The sequence below is a fragment of the Sinohyriopsis cumingii genome, chromosome 5, assembly GCF_028554795.1.
Source record: "Sinohyriopsis cumingii isolate HCF-2022 chromosome 5, ASM2855479v2, whole genome shotgun sequence".
NCBI classification, from domain to species: domain Eukaryota; kingdom Metazoa; phylum Mollusca; class Bivalvia; order Unionida; family Unionidae; genus Sinohyriopsis; species Sinohyriopsis cumingii.
In genome coordinates, this window is record NC_142965.1 from 53109257 (window position 1) to 53132031 (window position 22775).

Sequence of the window (22775 nt, forward strand, 5' to 3'; positions counted from 1 at the left end):
ATATTGAAATGATTTCTTCTTGGATATCTCAACTCAGTTCAACCAAGTTTAACAGAAGGTATCCTGGCATCAAAGATCAGACTTTACAGCAGCAACATAAAGTCGGTACTGTTGTACGGCTCCGAGTGTTGGAGGGTAAACATGGTAATGGATATCTGGGTACTAATGTACCTGCCTGTTCACAATTACCCGAGTAATAAAATTAGCTATAGGGTACCTGTTTAGTTCATGTAAAATAAACAAACATCAACACAATGTTTCCAAGTTCAGATCAAAGATTGTATCTGGCGACATCAGGAGTGAGCGAGACACAGAATAATGAGTATAGTTTGAGGCTCATGTCATGTGATATTTATATGTCGTAGAACTCTGTCTACTGATCTTATGCTTTTGATGCGTTTGACCATTTGGCTATGTACGTTGAACAGTTTTTTTATCTTCTATTTACACTAACTGCACATGACATGTTTCTGAAACCACATGTCACATATCCATTATTGTTTGATAAACACTTAAATAGCAGACCAGTCTATGTTGGAAAAAAACATGGCACCAAATATTAAGTTAAACGGGCTTTATTTTTATGACTCGTGGATGCAGTATGACTAAAATATTTTAGAGGATAGGGATTTTGCTAAACTGTAGAGCGTGTAGCATCAGGAAAAGTACAAATCAATAGCACGTTGCAAATTTTTGAAAGATTTTTTTGACAGTGATGTAGTACAGCATTCAGAATTTGTGGACTTTACAACCTTTCAGCGAAAGTTAAGCATGATTTAGACTATTTAAAGTGAATGTTGAGTATAAATAATTTATCATTTTGTTTTGTGTCTGTATTCTTGTACTAATGCACATGGATTTAGCCAATTTGTGACAAGAATTTTAATTAACTGCAGGTCCAGGTAAGTAGCAAAAATAAATGTACATTTTTCGTATCGTTTTCTTTTTATGTATATATATATATATATATATATTACTCTTTTTATGCTCAGATTGTGCACTTTTGCCACTCATATTAGTAATAATTATGCTTTTAGTTCACAGGGTTTTTGGCATGGATGAATATACATCAGAGCAATTCAGGTTCACAATTAATATAATTTCCATTTCATCCGGTACCCGGGTAACCAATCATTAGCACCTACTGGTACCCGTTTGACTTTTCCTAAAATTTTGACATCTTTATTGGAGAGCAATGAAGACAGACAATGTGAACTTATACAAAATGATGGGATGTAACAACATTTCCCTGGAGATCGAGATGTGCAAAATCAATGGCTCGAGCATGTAATGGGGATGCCCCAAGAATGGATACCCAAGGTAGGACTCAGAGGGATACCAGCTGGTAAGCGCAAATGTGGATGCCAAAGATAACCTGATGAAGGACTGTGATGACTATACTGGAAGAGATGGGACTTTCCTGGGGCAAGGCACAAGCCATTGCTCAAGACTGACCTAGATGGCTAAAGATAGTTGCAGCTTTATGTCCCAGATGGGACGAAGAGGACTAACTAATCCTGGCATCAAGGGCATTCAGATTTGTACAATTGATTCTGATCCGCCATTAACTAATAATATAGATGAATATGAAAACAGTCACCTCCCACCACCAAAAAATAAAACCGAAACCCAAAAGATGAAAAGAATAATCTGACAGAAAGCACTATGGCATGAAGGCTTTCAAGATTATATATGTAATGCCAAATTTTGCTACAGGACAGGTTACCAAAACCAAATAAAAAATCCATTTAAACCACTATGTAAGTAAAAAAAATGCTCAACAGTTAGACCAAATTTGACAGGAAACATTCTGACACAATGTCTTTTTCAGTTTAGTTATATTTTGATGCTGTCATTGTTGCTTCCTTTTGGGGACAGTTTGGCTGTTTCCTGTTCTTTTCTAAATAGAAATTTGTCCTCCTATTATTTCAGATTCTTAAATTCAATTTGGACATTCAGAATAGCTCTGTCACGATGTTTGATATTCTGAAGAAACGAAAGCCCAGAAGAACTGCGTGGTCACATTCCAATATGCTGTTGAAGAAGAAAAAGTCAAATTCAATATTGTCTTCACTTGTTGGAATATTTAAGAAGAAAAAGAAGAAAGACAGGTTCCAAGAGGCATCAGATAATATGTTGAGAAGGAAGCCAAATGAAGATTGTGCTATGTTAAATTCATTAGAGAGGTCAGATTCTGTCATGAGATGCAATCTGACTACTAATTGTTTACAGGCTACTGAGAATCTGGATTCTATGGGAGTCACTGTAGGGACTGTAAGAAAGAAGCAACATGAACAATCCTGTGCAGATAATGGCAGAGTAAAGGAACTTGAGGACTGTGGGAGGAATATGATGTTTACAAACCAAGACGATCTTCAAAAGCATGTCCATGGTATTATTGATTCTGGTACATGCAGAATTACTGTATACTCTGATGTCAGTTATGAAACAGAAGTTAGAGCAAGAATTGTGGAGAAAAATAATGAAAAATTTAGCAAGATGAGAGAGTTTAGTAATTTTCAGCCAGAAACTTGCGATGTTGAGATAAAGAGGAAAGATATGCCAAAGACATTTCAGTCAAACATTTGTAGACCAGAAACAGGTCAAGATGAGGATGAGATATGTAATCGAAAACCGACTGCTATTATACTACCAACAAGACATCAGACCAACACAGTTTCTGTTGTGATACCGCATTTTGTGGAAATAAATACAGTTGAACTTGATGAAAGCATTCTGGCTAATACTGATGACAACACTGTAGTTAAAACGGATGAAGATGGTCATGGTCAAACAGTGAGTAGTTCATCAAATATGGAACCTGACACAGACAACACTTTTGTGAAAGACATAGACTGGTCAAGCAACATATCATCCTGGTCCATTTCTAACAATGGTACAAAAAATGTCCCATCTCTACAGGAGAGAGATAATAGATCTTTTGTGGAATTAAACATAAGTTCTATTGCCTCAGTTATCTCAGCTGGACAGGAAATGGTGCAAGAGACAGCTGGACAGGAAACACTGCAAGAGACAGCTGGACAAGAAACAGTACAAGAGACAGCTGGAAAAGAAACAGTGGAAGAGATATGGGATGTTAGAACCTTCACCAGAGATGATAGTTATTCTGAAGACCAGAAATCAAGAAATGAAAACAAAAAAGAGGCTGTGACAGGAATACAGATGTTTGGACAAGCTGATGCTCAGCATCAGGATATTCATGATAGTCATCTAGTACATAGTGATAAAACTCTATACCCCCCAAAATTGGGTCACTCTCCACATTCCATTAGAGTTAGCACTCCTCAGGAAGGAAATAATGCTTCATGTCATCCCCAGCTGTTCACTAAACTTGACCATGAGATGAAGTGTTCCAGTATATATGATCTGCCTGGCTCTTGTATAACAAATAAGACTTTAGAAAAATTAGTGCAGAAGATCAATCACCTTGAATCAGAGATTAGTAAACTTTCCAGACTGGTGATGTTTACAGTAATGTCTAATTCAAGAATCCCAGGTATCATGCAGAAACAAGATGTTGTCATATCAGAGTGTAAAGAAAATTGCAAGGACAATTTAAATAATGAGACTGACATAAGCCCTATTCAGAGGAACTTGTCGTATGTACCTTCACTGCTATCGAACAGTTTTATCCTTTCAGAATGCCAGGAACATGATGGACACAGTAGTAGTGCCTGTGTATGTCTGGCTTCTAATATTTTTGACTTTAAGTCTCTTCAGTATAGCAGAGTAAGACAGTTGTCTCAGCCCAGAAGTTTGTTTATTGTAGCTGAAGAAAAGAACAGTACAAGCTCATATAGTAATAATAAAGGAGAAGCAGTGAAAACAGACAAGATACAAAAGGTAGAAAAACACTCAAAGAGAGGTGAACCAGCTAATCAGCCAACAGCCATGTCAGTGGTGGAAAGACCAATGCAGGAGTCAGGAGCAGAAAGTGATGAAATAGGCCATACAATATCCATGCAGATAAACCTGGGTGAAGACAATCTCAATCATAACATGGATTTAAAAGAGAGCATGGAGGTGCAGGCTGAGCAATGTTCACTTGTGGCGGAATTAAACAAGATTAAATCTTCTAAAGGAAACTGCAGTTGTTCAGAAAATATAGATGAGATGGACGATGGAGTGAAACAAGGACCTGATTCATTACAATTAAAAGATAGTGAAGAAAAAGACCAGAACCATAATGAAGATAAATCAAGATACTTACCAGAAGTCAGCTTGACTCGGTCAATAATCATAGGACACACCAACAAGACTCCAATGGAAAATACAGAGAATGATGCACAGCTAGAAATGATTTCTAATAGCACTACATCTGAATATGCAAGAGCAGTGGATAGCTGTGGGTATAGTGAAAAGGATAATGCAGATACAGGAGAAATACCTATTATGGGTGACATACCAGCACTTATTAATAGTGATGCAGATGTATTGTATTTATGGGAATCAGTTAAAGATCAAGTGAATCTTGAGACAAGTGAGACTCCAGTAAGCACCAGCAAGTTGAATCTGGAAGCATCTGATAGCTGTTCTAATGCTGACAGTATTCACGAGAGTTGTCTTGACCAAAAGGAAAATGTCGTGGGTTTAAGTATCTGTGTCTTGAAAGTTAAAGAAACTGACTGTTGCCTTAATAGTCATGCTAGTGATGCACATTGTCTTCACCTGGTGGACAGCAACATCAATGTCAGCACAATCAACACTGACCGTTGTGTGTGTTTCCCTGACACAGATCCAATTTTCTCAGATCCAGAGCATATCCCTGGTCATGGCATACCTGCACAGTATGAAGAGTATCAGCAAAGGCAAGCCTCAGTTGGTTATTCATGCCATCACTGTTTACAACAAGAGGATAAATCCAGAGAGGAATGTACAAGAGAAAGCAATTGTATTTGGGATAGTGACTCAGAGAAGCCAAGAGCAAACAAATTTGTTTCCATGTGCAATGTTCAGGAGGAGAAATTGAAAGAGACCAGTCCAATTTTAAATAAAAAGAAGTCACAAAGAAGCTCTAAATCAGGTGTATATGTCAGTTGCAGACTTTGTTCTTTACAAAGGAGAAGAAGAGGCAAGAAAAGAAAGGTGAAGCTCAAGAAAAACATGGGGCTTAGCAGGAAGGTCAGGCGTGCAGAAAACTTTCCAGGGATTTTGAGTGATCTTAAAATTCTTCTTCACTGCCTTACTTCCTCATTTGCCCAGGACACAGTTCAAAGTGGTACTTTGACACAAACAACAAAGCTGATAGAAGAAAAAACAGATTTTGCAACAGAGCTTGGCATTGTAGTGTCAGGAAAGGAAAATATCAGCCAAGAACAACTTATTGATGATTTTCTGATGAGTTTAGTATCACCTTGGTTCATCTTCCCTACCATTAAGAATGGATTACAGTCAGTGATCCTTCTTCCAACAGGCTTACAGTTGTATTTCGAAAGACTCCTAAGAGGAGCTCCTCCAGAGGAAAGAGAAAGGATGTCATATGAGTGGCTTAGACTTCAGACATTCATCAACTACCCATCATCTGCTCCAGGCAGCGGAATAAGACTTGCAAGAGCAGGGTTTTACTACACTGGAAGTGGCACGGTAACCGTGTGCTATGCTTGTGGAGGACAACATAGCGGATGGAATTTTCATGATGACCCTTATGAAATTCATCAGAGAATATCACCTGACTGCCCTTTCTTGAGAGGTAATCCAGCCTATCCTAATGTCCCAATTATGCAAGAAGGGGAACGGAATGGTATCCAGATGGGAAATAATGCTTCAAGTACACATTTGTCACAAACTATGGTGAGTTCACCATCCAGATCAAACAGACTCTCTGAAATGTCACTTCCAGCAGCCTTTCAGTCACAGAATTCAACAATTACTCAGGCACAGTCTTGTGCAGCGGCATTGCCCAGCATTCATAATTCACAGGAAGGAGGATCAGAACAACAGGCCTCACAGCGAACCATGTCCAAGGTGGAGCATTTTTTAGAAATTGGTCCTTCTTCAATGAAACCAGCAAGTTCAGCACATATTGATAAAATTCCATCAGTTATGCATCAGCCTGTTACATCAACAGTAGCAGTAGCTCCCAATACCAGTGAAAAACCTGTACAAGGGCAACAACCAACAACAGCAGCATCCAATCTGGTAAGTAACAACCTTACTCACTATGTTATAAAGAAGCTTCCTGTTTTGATTCATGTCTTAAACTATGTAAGAGAAATAAAGTTAAACCAACAATTTAAGTATAATCTAGAATACAGTAAATAGTGAATATTCGAGACACAGTATTATGAATTAAATTCCAAATAATCCATAATGTTATATCACAAGTTCAATAATATAGTCTGTTCTGAAAGAATTCAAAGAGTTTTGAATGCCCTGGTATAACAGTAATGCAATGCAGAATATCTTCAAATGAGTTCACAATAATCCCAAAGTAGTGTATTAATCCAAATGTCAATTAGCACTTTTGTAATTCTTATGAATATGTTAAATAATTCCTCTTGAACTATATCTGATGTCAGCAATTCAACTACAAACTCTGACCATCAATTCCCACCGACTGATAAAGAACAGGAATTAATTATTTGTTTATCAGATCTCTATTTATAAACATTTTAATTTGTTTATCAAATCTCTATTTATAAACATTTTAATTTGTTTATCAAATCTCTATTTATAAACATTTTAACTGATTAATCATTAGAATAACCAAATGGCTGATAATGAATTTGAGAATTTAACAGAGTTGACTATATTATTGACTTGCCAATATTTTACAAGAGTTAACTATATTAGTGCCTTGCCAAAAGTTTAATAGAGTTGATTATATTAGTTGCTTTCCATTGTTTTAATAGAGTTGACCATAATGAATGGCTTGCAAATATTATCTAGAAGACATTTTGAATTCAGCTAAAATGGTTTAAAAAAATAACATGGAAAATAAACTTCATGAGTTCAAAGGTTATTATCATTATTCTAATCCAAGTCTGCAGATAAACAATCAACAGTCATAAATTGGTCCTAAAATATTGAGTTACTTGTATTTCTTTGATTTTCAAGATTCAACCCCAGCAGCCCACAGATGATGCAGAGAACACGCACTACAGGAATCCAGGAAACTTTGTGTTGATAAAACCTGCTGGACAAGTAGAGGATCCTGGAGTGGATCCCACACCTCAAACGATGTCAGAGCGGCCAAGGCACCCTGAGTATGCACCGTTGTCATCTAGAGTTAATTCTTACACAGACTGGCCAGCCCGCTTAGATCAGACCCCACAGCAGATGGCGGAGGCTGGGTTCTTCTATGCAGGTACGTTATGGGATAACTCTTGTGGTTGTGGATGAGAGTAACATGGAGTTGGAGCCCCCAGTCTCTCACTGAATGCTGATCAGACGCGGTCAGTTTAGTAACAAAACAGCAGCTTGGGCTCTTCTATATCATGCCAGGACTTTGTCTTCTGGAAGAAAGAGAGAGGGAAATCAGTTACTGTAGACAAAATACAAAATTAAAGTATCATATAACAAAACTGGTTCAGCCCTCAATAAAGACATCTCACATTTCTGTTCTCAGAAACAGTACAACTTCAATAACTCCAACTTAATTACTCTGCTACCTGGTATCAGATACAATATATGCTTGGTATATGTTTAAAGTCTTCTTTGTTTCATGGTTATCAAATTGAAAATTCTCTCAAAGTCAAAAGTTGGTCCTGATCATAATAAAACTCAAAACCTGGGAGGACTTCCATTCAGCCTCCTGATTAAAGGTGATGTATTATCACTGGTGAATACATACTATAGCTAGGAGAGTTAAGTATAACGACGCAATTTCAAATAGATCTACATAATTAGCTTATCCATCCAATGAACATTTATTGTATGGAGATGGCCCTGACTTGATAAGACAAAAATGAGGTTTGATATTATCCTATGCACTTCAGTCTGTCTGCTGCTATAAAGGTACACATATCCAATGAGATTTGATAGGGTGACTGCACACCAAAATGTTTGGTGCTACAAAGGTGAACAGATCTAATGAGATTTGATAGGGTGTGCACATCAAACTGTTAGGTGCTACTAAGGTAACAAATCTAATGAGATTTGATTGGGTGTGCACATCAGACTGTTTGGTGCTACAAAGATGCACACATCTCATGAGATTTGATTGGGTGTGCACATCAAACTGTTTGATGCTACAAAGGTGCACACATCTAATGAGACTTATAATGTCTTGTACATATCAGTCTCTTTACTGTTATAAAGATCAGCATATTTGATTGGCACTGTCTCTGGATAAATATGCTTATGATTAAATTACATTTTTGTTTAAAAGAGAAGAGCATTGAAACCAAGTAAAATGCCAACAATCAACATTGTTTCTGGGTAATAAAGAATATGTTTTTCACACAGTTTACAAACAACTTAGTAGAGGACTTAACAGTCCTTTCCATCTCTATCTTCTCCTCCTCTCACTTTCTGTATGTGTTATTCATTTTTTTAATTGCTTTCTTTCATTGATCAAAGAATGTCAGCTAGCTTCTTGGAGTGAAAACCTTTTTGCACCACAATATGTCATTGTTGAGAAAAGCGTTATTTTGTTGTTCACATCACACATAGTTTTGCTGATGATCTCAAAAAACAAACTTGCTGTAAACTTGAAGTCAAATTTCATCCCCATGAGGCTTGGAGTTTTTGAAGTTTTGCTGTATCTATAAAGCGATTTGACAAAATCTTACCATATATCTTCACTTGTAAGTTGGATCCAGCTGCAAACTGTATAGATCCAGATCTGCAGTTGCATGATGCACTGGTAGATCTGTGTCTGGAAAGGATTTTAGTGTGAGTCAGTAGAACAAACAAGATAGACCTGAACTTATGTAGCATTATTCGATGGTGAATCAGAGACTTCTACTTAATAGTTGTGAAATGTCGTACCAGATATATCCATCTCTCAGAATCATCATGGATATAAAGATTATCTGGGAAATGTCATAATGTCATACCAGATATATCCATCTCTCAGAATCATCATGGATATAAACATTATCTGGAAAACCTGCTGACAGATATGTACAAGAACATACAAGAGTACAAGTCAGTAACAAGTATATCTGTAAAAGGCATATAACAAAAGTAAGTGATAACATACAAACCATGATTCAGTTAAATTCTTAACCTACTTTAGCTTGCCTCTTCAGAGTACTTTAGTAGTATTTAAAAGTTAATATGTTTTGGATAGATTAAATGTTAAAATGTTAAGAGAAGAATTTGCAAAAGACTTCTATTAGAAAAGAACCCATCATGTCATTGTCAATATCACTTTAGTGTGTAATTTTTTTTTCTGATTGGTAAGCAGTGTTTACACTGGCTACTAGAGACTACCAAAAGCATCCAGATAGGTATGTAATTGTTCATTACAATCTGGTTTTTGTTAAACATATCCCCAAACTGTTTTTTTTTATTTCCTCTTAAATTTCCTGAGAGTTAAGATTTGACAGACAGGCAACAGATGGGGCCGTGAGTGGCCAAGTGGTCTAAAGTGCTCACCATACCGGATCACTGCCGTCTCGCCTCTGTCTGCGTGGGTTCAAGTCTCAGGCTCAGCTAATGTGGGTATGTGAGAAAGTTTTCCAGTATCTTCTCTTGGGTCGGTGGTTCTTCCCTGGGTTTTCCAGGGTTCTTCCTCCACCAGTTATACTGGCCGCCAAGTATAGCCAATCTTGTGCTGAAAAATGGCATTAAACCCTACAACAACGACAACAACATGCACCAAATAGTGGGAACCCACAATCCCATGCTCAAGGTGGAACATTGAATTACTAGTCGTTTTGCTGATTTAATTATTTATAGTGCTGCAAGTGCATGTTTCCAGCATGAATAATCAAACACGAAAAGGGGTCATATTTTGAATGTTTAAAACTTGGAATGATGTTTTACACTATTGATTTAAGAAAGTGGGAGTACTTGTTTGATTTTCCTCCTTTGGTTGACATTTTTTCTTTTTCCTTGTCACCAATTTCAGCAGAAACACCTTGATCTTGTGGACTTTCTAAAATCTGGATGTACTTCTTTTATTTTCCTTTTATTATTTTTTCTTTTTCCTTTTGTTTTCCAGTTGCAGCAGAGACACATTGATTTGGTGTTATCTGGAAAAGTTCATTAGCATGACTCTGCAAAAGCCACTTAATTTAGACTGATTAAATTTAATAGGCATCTTTTTGTGTTCATATCCTATTGACCTGACTGTTCAGGGCCATGAAAGTAATTCATCTTTTTTTCTTCAATTTTCTAAACTTCTGTTTACTCTGACTATATTTATTTTATGAAAACCTTGTCAGAAAGATTAAGCAATTTTTGTTTTTGCTAGATAAATGAAATTTTATATGTACGTTTGTTTTCACATGTGGAAGACCTCTTCAGATTTTCATGCCGTTATAGAAATCTCATGGTACATATTTTTGTAAATCAGCATTTTGTGTTCCAGAAGAACAAAGCTTCTATAGTTTTTGTAACCTGTACCTAGGCTAAGGGTAATTTTCCACCACATAACCTGATATTATCATGTTGAAATGTAACAAGCTTGGATACAACTTTTCCCAATTTGGCCTGTCAATCATTTCATCACTCCGTTGGTCCCACTTTCATTTTTGCACAGTAACAATTCTTGTAATTAAATGTGCATCTCAACCAGATTTGGTGTACTTTGCCTTTATAGTGATGAGACTTTGGCTGATTTTGATGGTTATCAATTGAGGTCATAGTTTGACAGAGTTTTAACCCCTCAATATCAGATCCACTCAATTTCTTAATTGTTGTAAGCATGTAGTATGCAGTTCAATATTGATCAGACTAGCTGAGTTTGTTTTTCAGCATTCTGCATCATCATGCCCCTTCAGATTCTTGCACTTTGATTTCTTTACATTAACTCCCTTAATGTCCAGTTGAGGTCAACTAAACTTGATTTATAGCTTGTTATTGATGATACTGTGGCTAAGTGTCATTGTCGGACCCACTCATTTTCATTGCCACACAATTCCTCTCTTAATTATCATTTTGAACCAATTAGGTAAATGTCTTGCTATTAATTAAACCTTTTCGGAGTTTGAACGTCCATGTTTTTGACATACTTGTTCAGCATACCATATCATCTCTTAGCATAGTTACAGCACAGCTCATGCAATTTTCCGAAACCCCACACTTTGTGGTGGTTGACTTAATACCTCGAGTCCACTTTCATTGATTGGTGGAAGGTTAAGTACCTACATATGACCTGGCAACTCCGCAGTTTTGATTTATATTACTGATTGACATTTGAACAGCCAATGAGTGACGACCACCCATCGAAAGACGTAGGAATCTAGCATGATAACTAGATGTCATTTTGAGCAATCAGCCATCTTTATATTGATCAGCTGTTTGGACAAATGACAAATAATTTCAGTAGTCTTGTTTATTTGGTACATGTATATTTAGAAAAGGTTGACTGACTTCTTATGTTATGCTTCTACTTTATTCAAAGATATAATGTGAATAGAGATATACACTGACATGATGAGAGTCACACCTTGTTGCCCTTCTCATGAACACTGCATACATTTTTCCTACTGGTACAAATTAGAAGTTATTCTCGGAGATATGGACAGTTAAATTCAAAATTGAGAACCACTTCTGTTTTTAAAGTAACAACCAAACAAACAGAAAACACTTAACTTAACTGAAGTGTGATTCACATATTTAGTCAAGCAGTAATGGAACAGTCACAAGGCTGAATATACATAACTTTGAACTAATTCAGTTCAGACTGCATGCGTACTGTAAGGGACTGACCATTTAATGTATGGGGCTAGAATGTTTTTTAAACAGGGTTATTCTTTTTCCCTTTCTTTTCAAGGAATGGAATAATGTATCTTTTTCCCTGCGAATCAGAACAAGGCAGTTGTTTGCATTTACCCCTCCCAAAAAAAACTTTCCATCAGCAGAAATCAAGGCAGAGATCATTGTCAGTTATAGAATACTTATAAGGATTAGCATCAAAAGATGATGTCAGTTTCACCTTGGGAAAGGTGTGTTTTTATTGTACAAGGCCATCTGACATAGAACATGGTAATAGTCCCAATTATGGTCCTGCCATTAACAATGGAATTTTTTTTAATTGTTCATAGTTAATCTGACTCAACTTATTGAAGAAATGAATAATAATTTCATGAGTTTGTGCCCACTGACAGGAAATTTTCTTTTTCCTCCATGATGCTATAAGGTCTAGTATGGTAATTAACTTAACACTTAAAAACTTTTCCAGATTTCAGTTTCTGTACATGTCAATTTTATAATCCGTTGATTTTTAATATTTTAGTTCTGAAGATTACTTAAAATTGTCAAAATGTGATGCATCAAAAAAGTAAAATTTGGTTAACATTAATAAGTGTTTAAGTGTTATTTTTTAAACTCACATTGGTGACAAATTTGAAACATAAGCAGAATAAGACAATAAACTTCATGGCTGGAATATCATTCTGACTTGGTTTGAATGATGAGGCCACTAAATGAATAAAACCTTGTCAATCAGGGAATAGTTACACTGTTACCATGGCATAAGAAAAACATGTTTTTAATGTTATGTGTTACTGATTATGATAACTTGTGCAGTAGTGATTTGGATTGCATATTTTATGAAAGAGATAAAAACTTTATTAAAAGCAGTTAATGATCTAGAAATGGTTTGGAACAAGTTTATCTCATTTTTGGGGGTGTTATTAATTGCATGCAATAGGAACAAGTTTATCTTATTTTTGGGGGGTATTATGGATTGTATGTAATAGGAACAAGTTTATCTCATTTTGGGGGGTATTATTAATTGCATGCAATAGGAACAAGTTTATCTCATTTTTGGGGGGTATTATTAATTTTATGCGATAGGAAAATGAACAGAAAAAGGAAAAAGTAATGTATTATTTCACCTGATGCTCAAATTTATTTGGTGATATAAAGATAAAGGTATATTGTTGTGCAGTACATACAACAAATGTGTACGAGTTTATCCAGTTCAAGTAAGTTTTGAGATTTTGTAAAGATAAGTTACTTTTGATTTCTGTTTGCAAATTGTAATAGGAGGGTACAACAAAGGTCAAATTACGTCTTTGTAAACAGTTCAGAGTAAGACCATTGTCCATTCTAAACTGTTATCCTGACTTATCAAGGAATGAAAGGCATATATAAACAGATAAATGCAAATTTTGATTCTAGCTGTATTTCTTTCTATCATTGATTTTTCTTTTATGAGAATTAAACAATCAAATAGCCTATGGCTGCTGTATACAGAATTATTCACTTGTACCTTTGAGTGCATTGTTTGATGTCAGCATAATAGGAAAGAAAATAAACCTGCAGAAGAGCTTCTGTTGTGCTTTTAGGTTATTAGTTTTCATGTAAAATTAACACATCAGCCGCAAAGAAAACTAACCATGCTGATGGCTTCTTTTGAGCTAGGTTATTGGTTTGCACATAAGCATTTATCTTTGCAAAGTGTAGGTGCGAACCTGCATGTATGTACGACGAGTTTTTGTGGCCATTTGTGATTTTAAAAAAAGTATGCTACTTTAGATAATTAATACAAAATAGTAACATTTAATTTAAAATTAAAAATACTTTTTTGGCAATGATTTTTGCTTTCGTATGTTGATGAAGCAACTGCCTGAACTATGCTTTCTCAAGTTTCAATTACCTTCTATAATGCTCCCATAGGCTGAAAGAAGAAATCATACATATATTCATGAGACACCTTGCATGGGGTAACTATTGGAACTTGTCTGATTTTGTTTTACTTCAGTCAGGTATGAATGATGTTGTGTTAATAATTTGTTCTACATTTATCGTTCTTCCCTTTCCTCACAATAACTCTTTAATTCCAGTTGCATTTCAATCTGACAACACCCTAGTTGAGTCTGATTTTTCACCATTCTTTCACTTTTTTATCATTTGAAGGGCTGTGATCCTGAATGAAAGTACCCATCTGCTTTACATTGATCGTTTAAGTGGAATTTGATTAAAAGATTTCTACATCACGATTTTACGGAATATTGGCTACTCACTGTTGGACTGGCATACTTTTGTTTCAGCACAATAACTCGACAAACTTTTGTATACATCTTGATTAGACTTCAGCTGGGTTCATGTATCAATGCTGTACATTATTATGAGTGACTTCCTTTACAAATGTACCTTAACTTGTTTACAGTAGCATGATGATCCTCAGCGAAACTACACTACCTTGTTTCAAGCCAAAAGCAGGTGACAAATTAATGGAATTCACCTTTAAAACACAGCAATGTGCATTGATAGCGCCTCTAAATATATTGTTTCCATGAGCCATGACCTTCCATTCAGGTCAATTCCTTTAAATACATGTGACATTTAATGCATTCAAATGCAGAGGCAGATAAGGTTATGGATTGTTTGGGCACTTTTTTTAGAGTATGAAAAGAAGGACATACCTGTGTGGATATTGAGATTTTACCTTTTTATATTCAACATGTGGAATTTCAGACACTTGCAAACGTGGCATTCACAGTGTAATGTCTACTGCATGTCATATTTTTTTTCATGTATGTGTACTTTGTTAAAAAAATCCATCTATGAACTTAGAATTATTCTTGTTGAAACATTATCATGACCTACAATATACAAAAGGTTCTTCTCAAATATGTTCATTGAGGACAATTTCTGGTTGCTTATTGATTTCATAATTTAACAGATGAAAATCTAACTTCAAAATATCATTGTTATTCTGCACAACGTGACTGCTTCCAGATCATTCCTATTTCTACCAAGTCCAGTCTAATATAAGTAAGAAAAACCAGTCAGTATGCAATGACAAAGCAAAAATAACAATTGACTACATTTCATACATTAAATTTTAGTCCCCAAATTATCAAATGAAAATAAATAAGAAATTTCCTCAGCAAATATATTTATTGGAACTTTTATTTTGGTTGGTAATGAATCATAGTTTATTAGTCAGACAGCTATCAGCAGAACTTGTTTATTATTTAGATTTTTCGCTTTACAATGAACATGAAAGTGTTATGTAGTGTTACACTTGTCTGTACATCCATCTGTCCACCTGTCATACCTTGGTAAAGTTGTTTCTTTAGGTCAGTCACAGGCATGTGAGAACTAGATCCAAGCAGCTTCTTATATGGATGTATTTTGCAGAGTATCAAGCAAAAGTATATCACTGTGACCTATATTTGCATTCCAATGACTTTAGTTAAGCTTTTTAAGATTTTTTCTTGGGTATTGGTTGGCCCAGAGATATGTAACTTGTTATGTGGATTTGTTTTCATGAGTACATCATTATCCTTCCAAAAATAGATTAGTAACCTAATTATCTCACTTAGCAACTTTGGTCAAGTTTTACATATAGGTAAGTTTTTCAAGAATTGTTTGCCCAAGAGGCATGGAATTTAGCATGTAGATCCATCTTGGTGAGTACAACATCACCCTGTAAAAATTTGGTCACTGATTTATATTTTAGCACTTAGCTGACTTTAGGTTTGCATTTAGGCCAGTTCTCAGACATTTTCTTTCATAGGGTCATGCAACTTGGTATGCATGGGCCTGTTGGTCAGTGGAACATGATCTTACCAAACATAGGTTACTATGATATATATTACAAACTTGTGTGACTTTAGTAAAGTTTTGCATTCATCTTAGTGATTACCAGATCTGAATCCAGAATTAATGTCACTGTGATCTTTATTTTGCACTTCAGTGACTTCTGTTCAGTTTTGAATTCAGATCAGTGTCATTAGGCATTTTTGTCACAAAGACATGCAGCTTGGTATGTAAATGCATATTGGTTGGTAAAGTTATACCTTCCAAAATTTTGTTCACTGACCTACATTTCACACTAAAATGACTTGGATTAAGTTTTGTGGTTAATTCCGATTTGCATGCATTATTTGCCACAGAGTCAATCATCAGTGTATATAGGTATCTTGTTGAAAAAAACACTGTCTTGCCAGAAAAGGTCACTATGTCCTGTATTTTGTTTCATTCAGCAGTTTTGGTTGTTTGCATTGAAGTCAGTTTTGTGGACATTGGTCACAGAAGTATGCATCTTTGTGTTTCAATGCATTATGGCGAGTACAAAATCACATTACTAAAACTAGGTCACTGTCATCTGTATTTCACACTTCACTAAGTTTTCCAGATTCTCATGTGTTTTGATTACAGGGTTGTACAAAGAAAAGTAATTTCAGGGCATTCATGTTTTATGAGCACATTTCTGCTTGTGGATATTTGATTACAGGGTTGTACAGAAGGAGGGATTTCAGAGCATTCATGTTTTATGAGCACATTTCTGCTTGTGGATATTTGATTACAGGGTTGTACAGAAAGGGGGATGGCATGGCATTCGTGTTTTATGAGCACATTTCAGCTTGTGGATATTTGATTACAGGGTTGTACAGAAGGGGGGATGGCAGAGCATTCATGTTTTATGAGCACATTTCAGCTTGTGGATATGATTACAGGGTTGTACAGAAGGGGGGATGGCATGGCATTCATGTTTTTTAAACACATTCCAAGTTCTTGAAATTAGTCTCTAACAGAAATTAGTCTGTCCAATAACAACAGATTGTGTTGGAAAAATGAATAATTGTGGATTGTTTTAAGTTACTTATTAATTTAGCATGAGCTTTAATCTTTACCTGAACTAATGCCATTTGCTTTGACATGGTTGGTAATATACGTTATAATTTTAATTTTAGTGGATTGCATGCCTAAATAGAAAGTCATTGTACTGTAACTGCTTAAAGGTAGAAAGAGTTATCTCCCCTATTTCTAATGCTGCTTAATTTAGATGTTGTCTCATAGACATAACTGAACTTGCATGAATGCCATGAGAAAAAAAAGCAGAGGGCATCTTTAAACTGCTTCAGGACAAAATGGATGATATATCCTTGTTTTAACTGAATACATAATATGAAAGATGAAATCAGCAGTTCAATGAGTATTAAGTAAGGCTTACAGTCAAATGGATGTGGGTTCAGGCAAGGCAAGTCAGGTCAGACATTGTGGTATATTTCTGGGTTTCGCTCCTCATATTTCATCATGGTACAACTTTTCATGTATTGATTTGCTTTTAGACAGGGTTCTTGTTAGTTTTCGATTTTCATCTTAATCTTTGAAAAAAAATTTTTTTTAATGACTGCAAGATACTGCTTGCCTCCTTTCCAGTCAGCAGTGTTGTACCTTGTACTTATCATTTAGTGTCGGTGTCAGCTAGTACAAATGGAAATCAGTACATTTATTTTACTTACTCATGTGCATTTTGTCATCTTGTTATCACAGGAGATTAATTTGATTCTGCTCACACTTAGTCTTTTTATGAAATTGTGATATTTTTAACCACTGAGCCTGTTTGTTTTCATCTTCATAAGACTGGTAGAGTCACCTCCTTTTGGTAGGTTTTGAAATCTTAAATGTGTATTCATCATGATTAGTATGATTTAAACAGAATATTGAATCACTTTATGTTTATATGCAGGTATTAATGATTACACTCGCTGTTTCCAGTGTGGAGGTGGGCTTAGGAACTGGCAACCTGGAGACAACCCATGGATTGAACATGCTAGATGGTACCCACAGTGTGCTTATGTGCTGGGCAAAAGGGGACAGAGATTTGTAAATGCTGTTCTCAGAAAACAAGCTGAACTGGTAACCATTCATATAGTGAATTGCTCCATTACATATTTACACTGGTTCATCAGTCTGAGTTGTCACTAATTGTTTCTGTTCCTGTCTTTAAGTCCAACTGCAAATAGCATAGATCCTGATCTGCTGTCACATAATGCAATGACAGATTAGGATCTTTGTTATTTGTTCTACTGATTTCTACTAACAAACATATACAATGCACCGAAAGAATCCGCATTTGTGCAGTTTGAAGTTGTACTCATAAGTGAGTAAAGATGGTACTGCTAGGTTTTTTTATCAAGACAACCAAAGTCAGGGTCAGGTTTATGTAATAAATTATGGCTGTTATTTGACTTAGACGTCTGCCCTTATATCTTTAGCCAATAACCTCGTTTATGGGAGTATTCATGACCAGTGGACATATTGCAAGTTTAAATTTAATTACAGCTTGACAGAGTACATAAACTGCCATTAAATAAATTTGAGATACATGGGCAGAATGAAAGGTGATGATGCAGATTGCATAAATGTGGTCACTATTTTCATTTTGCATTGAAAAAAACTTAAGACATAGATGATTATTTACATGTACCTGTGCACATTTAATCTCAAGTTAAGGATGCAGACCTGAGACAGATATGCCAACTCCTCTGGTTTGGTCGGAGCAGCGTTGAGAATTAGGCTATCCTTCAAAGAAAAATCTGAGCGCCAATCAAAACACGAAAAACTCCAGAATTTCTGGATCTACAGCCAGAATGAAAAAAGATAGCACAAACGGATATTTCATGATGTGAACACAAAAGAATTTCCTGGCATCACAGATACTGGTGATAAGTTTGCATTTTCCACATGGGGTAGGACTGATTAAGATACCTTGTAGTGAAGAACATATTTAGAGAGATAAAATAAAACTTCAGTACACAAGAGCTTACACTTTCTCAAAAGAGTCATAATATATTTGAAAGTTTGAAAGTGAGGGGTGCTGGAAATGATCTGTCTGTGATAAATGCAGCAACAGTTTTTCCCAACTTGTCAAAAATAACTTATTGCTTGCCATTACTGACAAAGCTGGGTCTGTGTTGTACAAAATGTCTCCAGATTCAGCTGTTACCAATAGAGTTGTGCCAGAACAAATACCAGTAAAATTATTAAAGTACTGGCAAAGGAAGACATGTCTCCTGTGGCCAATCATGTTCATGATGCTACTTTTAGCATTGCAACAGATGGCAGTACAGATTTGAATGTTATAAAGTTCATTTGCTAAACAAAGTTGTATGAGGGTAAGTGAAAATAAAATGTATAAAAACATGCATTTCCATTAAGGACTTTTATATCCCCAGTTCACCAGATTGCACCATTTTCTGCACCTTCTCTACTCCCACCCTGCCAATTATTGTGCCGTTGTGCCATTCTCAGATATGATATTCCCAAATGTTGGCATCTCAGCCAGGAACAGAGGGGTCAACAGTGTTCTATTGGAAACATAGTTAAGTATAAATACCTCTTGGATAACAGATCTTGAATGTCCAGTGAAGCTTGTTTATTTAAATAATTTAAATTTTATTATATTTTGTTCATTTTTCTGTATTTACCTGGACAATCATGTTCCTTATTGCCTTTTAAATCTGGTACAGTTATAAATGAACAAGTTCAGGTCCAGATCTGTTATTGTATGCTAAACAGACAGATCGGGATCTTTAGTGTTCCCTTGAAATTATAAGATCATCATATACCCTAATCTTCCAGTACATTATCTCATGATATATCTAGGTCTATGTTGTTAGTTGTTTGAATTTTTGCAGATTGTTTAGGGAGAAGTGTTTGGCATAGATACCAGAAATCAGAGTTATCTTTAATTTCTCTTTGTCTTTTATAAGCTTGCAGCACAGAATGCTGAGAGAAATAATAGCAATACCACCACCACCAACACCAACACCACCACCAACACAAGCTCTCTTGCTGTCAGTAAGACAGGTACACAATCAGCTCAAGAACCAGCTACACAGTCAGGTCAGTAAAGTTTTGTTTATAACTTTTCTGCATGCCTGCCATAAAGTGTTGTGAATTGTACTGTGATATCCATTTGTGTCTCTTTGTTACCAATTTTGTTTCATCACGGTAACCTGAGTTGTGCACCATTTGCAGTTACTGAACTTTATGGATGGCTTGTACTTGGGGTTAGGAAGAAGCGTATCCCTTTGGGGTTCAAAAGATGAAAGGTCAAGTTCACTTAACCAAAAGAAGAAAAATTAATCTATCTACACGGAAGACAATTAAACAAGTGGTTGGCATATAATGTGCTATACATGGAACCCTAGGTGCAGTTGAACATTGAAATGCTTTCATCGATTATGTAGTTATTAAGGGAACATTAGAAACTGCACTTGGTGAAATGTTGTACAATAGCTGACTTGCATTTTTTTGTATTCAGTGGTAATGTTGCATGCATACGATGCAGTACTATTGTCAAAAGATTGGGTCACAGTGCCAATAATGAACATAAACTGTTAATTGTATGATTATTCAAAAGAAGTCATTTATCAAATACATTTGTTGACATACTTTAAGGGGTCTATTTATAGATGCTGTTCTCATGTTGAGGGGGGGATTCTCCATTTGTGCTTTACAAAAAAATAAGTGGAGGACAATAATCTGCAGCATCCACTTCCTTTTATGAGGTGATCTTCTGTGACAGGCCGAACTTTGTAATACTTCAGAGACTGTATTTTTTATCGTATATTGATGAGTCTTGGTAAATGGGCTTTAATTATGCTTTAATTATCAATATGTTGGATAAAATTATATGGACAAGAGGAGTGCATATTAATTGACGTGATTTTGTATCTGATTGGTAGATCTTATCAATACTTTTGCTTCTTTATTTCTGATAGTTGTTTATCAAACTCGGTTAAACGATATCCAGTGGGTTTTACTATGAGTGATCTCTACATATACAGTATCTGCAGATAATAATGAGATGGCTTGCATTGGATTGTCTGAGCTTGTTACCCCTCTATATCTTGAGACTGTCTTAATCATCCAAAAAATTTTTATAAAAAAAACATGTCACTATGTGATTTTCACCAGAAGACTTCTTATGATGTGTATGTGGTCCTAAATGAAAATAGTTCTGCTCAGACATCCAGTATGGCCACCACAGCAGCCATTATGACAACCATGTTATCACTGCTACTCCTCACTGGATAGTCATAACAACTTGTGGTTTTCCCTAAAAGACTTTTTGTAATGTCTTGTTGGTCCTAAATGAAAGTGGCTCTGATCTGATGCCCAGTACTGCCACCACAGCAGCCACCCTGAAAATCCTGTTATTCCTATGACCAGCAATTCAGATCATCATGGGGTTCACCAGAAGACTTCTTATGAAGACGAGTTGGTCCAGTATGAAAATGGTGTCACCCAGACATCCAATATGACCACCACTATGGTATGGCCATCCTGAAAATCTTGTTATAGCTTCTACACCTCAATTAATGGTCATATCAACAAAGGGCATGTCATAAAAGACCAATTGGTCTTAAATGAAAATGGTGCTGATCTGCAATCCAGTATGGCCACCAGCAGCTATCTTGAAAATCTTATTGCTACTATGGAAAACAGTATCTTCATGAGATTTTCTCTGGATGACTTCTTATGGTGTCTAGTTTGAAATAAAAATTGTGCTGATCTGATATCCAATATAGCCACCACATTGGCCATCATCAAAATCTTATCGCTACCCATCCTAGATGGAAAGTCATATCATCGCTGGGTTTTCACCAGAAAGCGATGTCTGCTTGGTACTAAATGAAGATGGTGCTGATTCAGATACCCCATATGGTCACTATTGCAGCCATTTTGAATGTTTCATTATTTCTATTTGTTCTAAATGGAAAGTGATTGTGTTTTCACCTGAAGACTAATTGTAATATCTAGTTTGTCCTGAATGGATATATTAAAAATCTTGTAACGAATTATCTAGTTTGTCCTGAATGGACATATTAAAAATCTTGTGATGAATTATCTAGTTTGTCCTGAATGGACATATTAAAAATCTTGTAACGAATTATCTAGTTTGTCCTGAATGGACATATTAAAAAATCTTGTGACGAATTATCTAGTTTGTCCTGAATGGACATATTAAAAACCTTGTAACGAATTATCTAGTTTGTCCTGAATGGACATATTAAAAATCTTGTGACGAATTATCTAGTTTGTCCTGAATGGACATATTAAAAATCTTGTGATGAATTATCTAGTTTGTCCTGAATGGACATATTAAAAATCTTGTAACTAATTATCTAGTTTGTCCTGAATGGACATATTAAAAATCTTGTGACGAATTATCTAGTTTGTCCTGAATGGACATATTAAAAATCTTGTAACTAATTATCTAGTTTGTCCTGAATGGACATATTAAAAATCTTGTAACGAATTATCTAGTTTGTCCTGAATGGACATATTAAAAATCTTGTGACGAATTATCTAGTTTCTCCTGAATGGACATATTAAAAATCTTGTAACGAATTATCTAGTTTGTCCTGAATGGACATATTAAAAATCTTGTGACGAATTATCTAGTTTGTCCTGAATGGACATATTAAAAATCTTGTAACGAATTATCTAGTTTGTCCTGAATGGACATATTAAAAATCTTGTGACGAATTATCTAGTTTGTCCTGAATGGACATATTAAAAATCTTGTGACGAATTATCTAGTTTGTCCTGAATGGACATATTAAAAATCTTGTGACGAATTATCTAGTTTGTCCTGAATGGACATATTAAAAATCTTGTAACAAATTATCTAGTTTGTCCTGAATGGACATATTAAAAATCTTGTAACGAATTATCTAGTTTATCCTGAATGGACATATTAAAAATCTTGTAACAAATTATCTAGTTTGTCCTGAATGGACATATTAAAAATCTTGTAACGAATTATCTAGTTTGTCCTGAATGGACATATTAAAAATCTTGTAACGAATTATCTAGTTTGTCCTGAATGGACATATTAAAAATCTTGTGATGAATTATCTAGTTTGTCCTGAATGGACATATTA

The 22775-nt window shown here is 35.4% G+C and overlaps 1 protein-coding gene across 1 annotated transcript in view; it reads left to right on the forward strand.

Annotated features, from left to right (window-relative positions):
* Window positions 1-690: 690 nt before the first annotated feature.
* The window catches only part of LOC149799176 (uncharacterized), a 32156-nt gene continuing 10071 nt past the window's right edge, over window positions 691-22775 (forward strand). The window contains exons 1-4 of the mRNA XM_089958152.1: window positions 691-6274; window positions 7052-7327; window positions 17567-17736; window positions 19593-19725. Of these exons, the coding sequence (XP_089814278.1) occupies window positions 1975-6274; window positions 7052-7327; window positions 17567-17736; window positions 19593-19725 (4879 nt within the window). The 5' untranslated portion in view covers window positions 691-1974. The remainder of the gene's footprint in view (window positions 6275-7051; window positions 7328-17566; window positions 17737-19592; window positions 19726-22775) is intronic.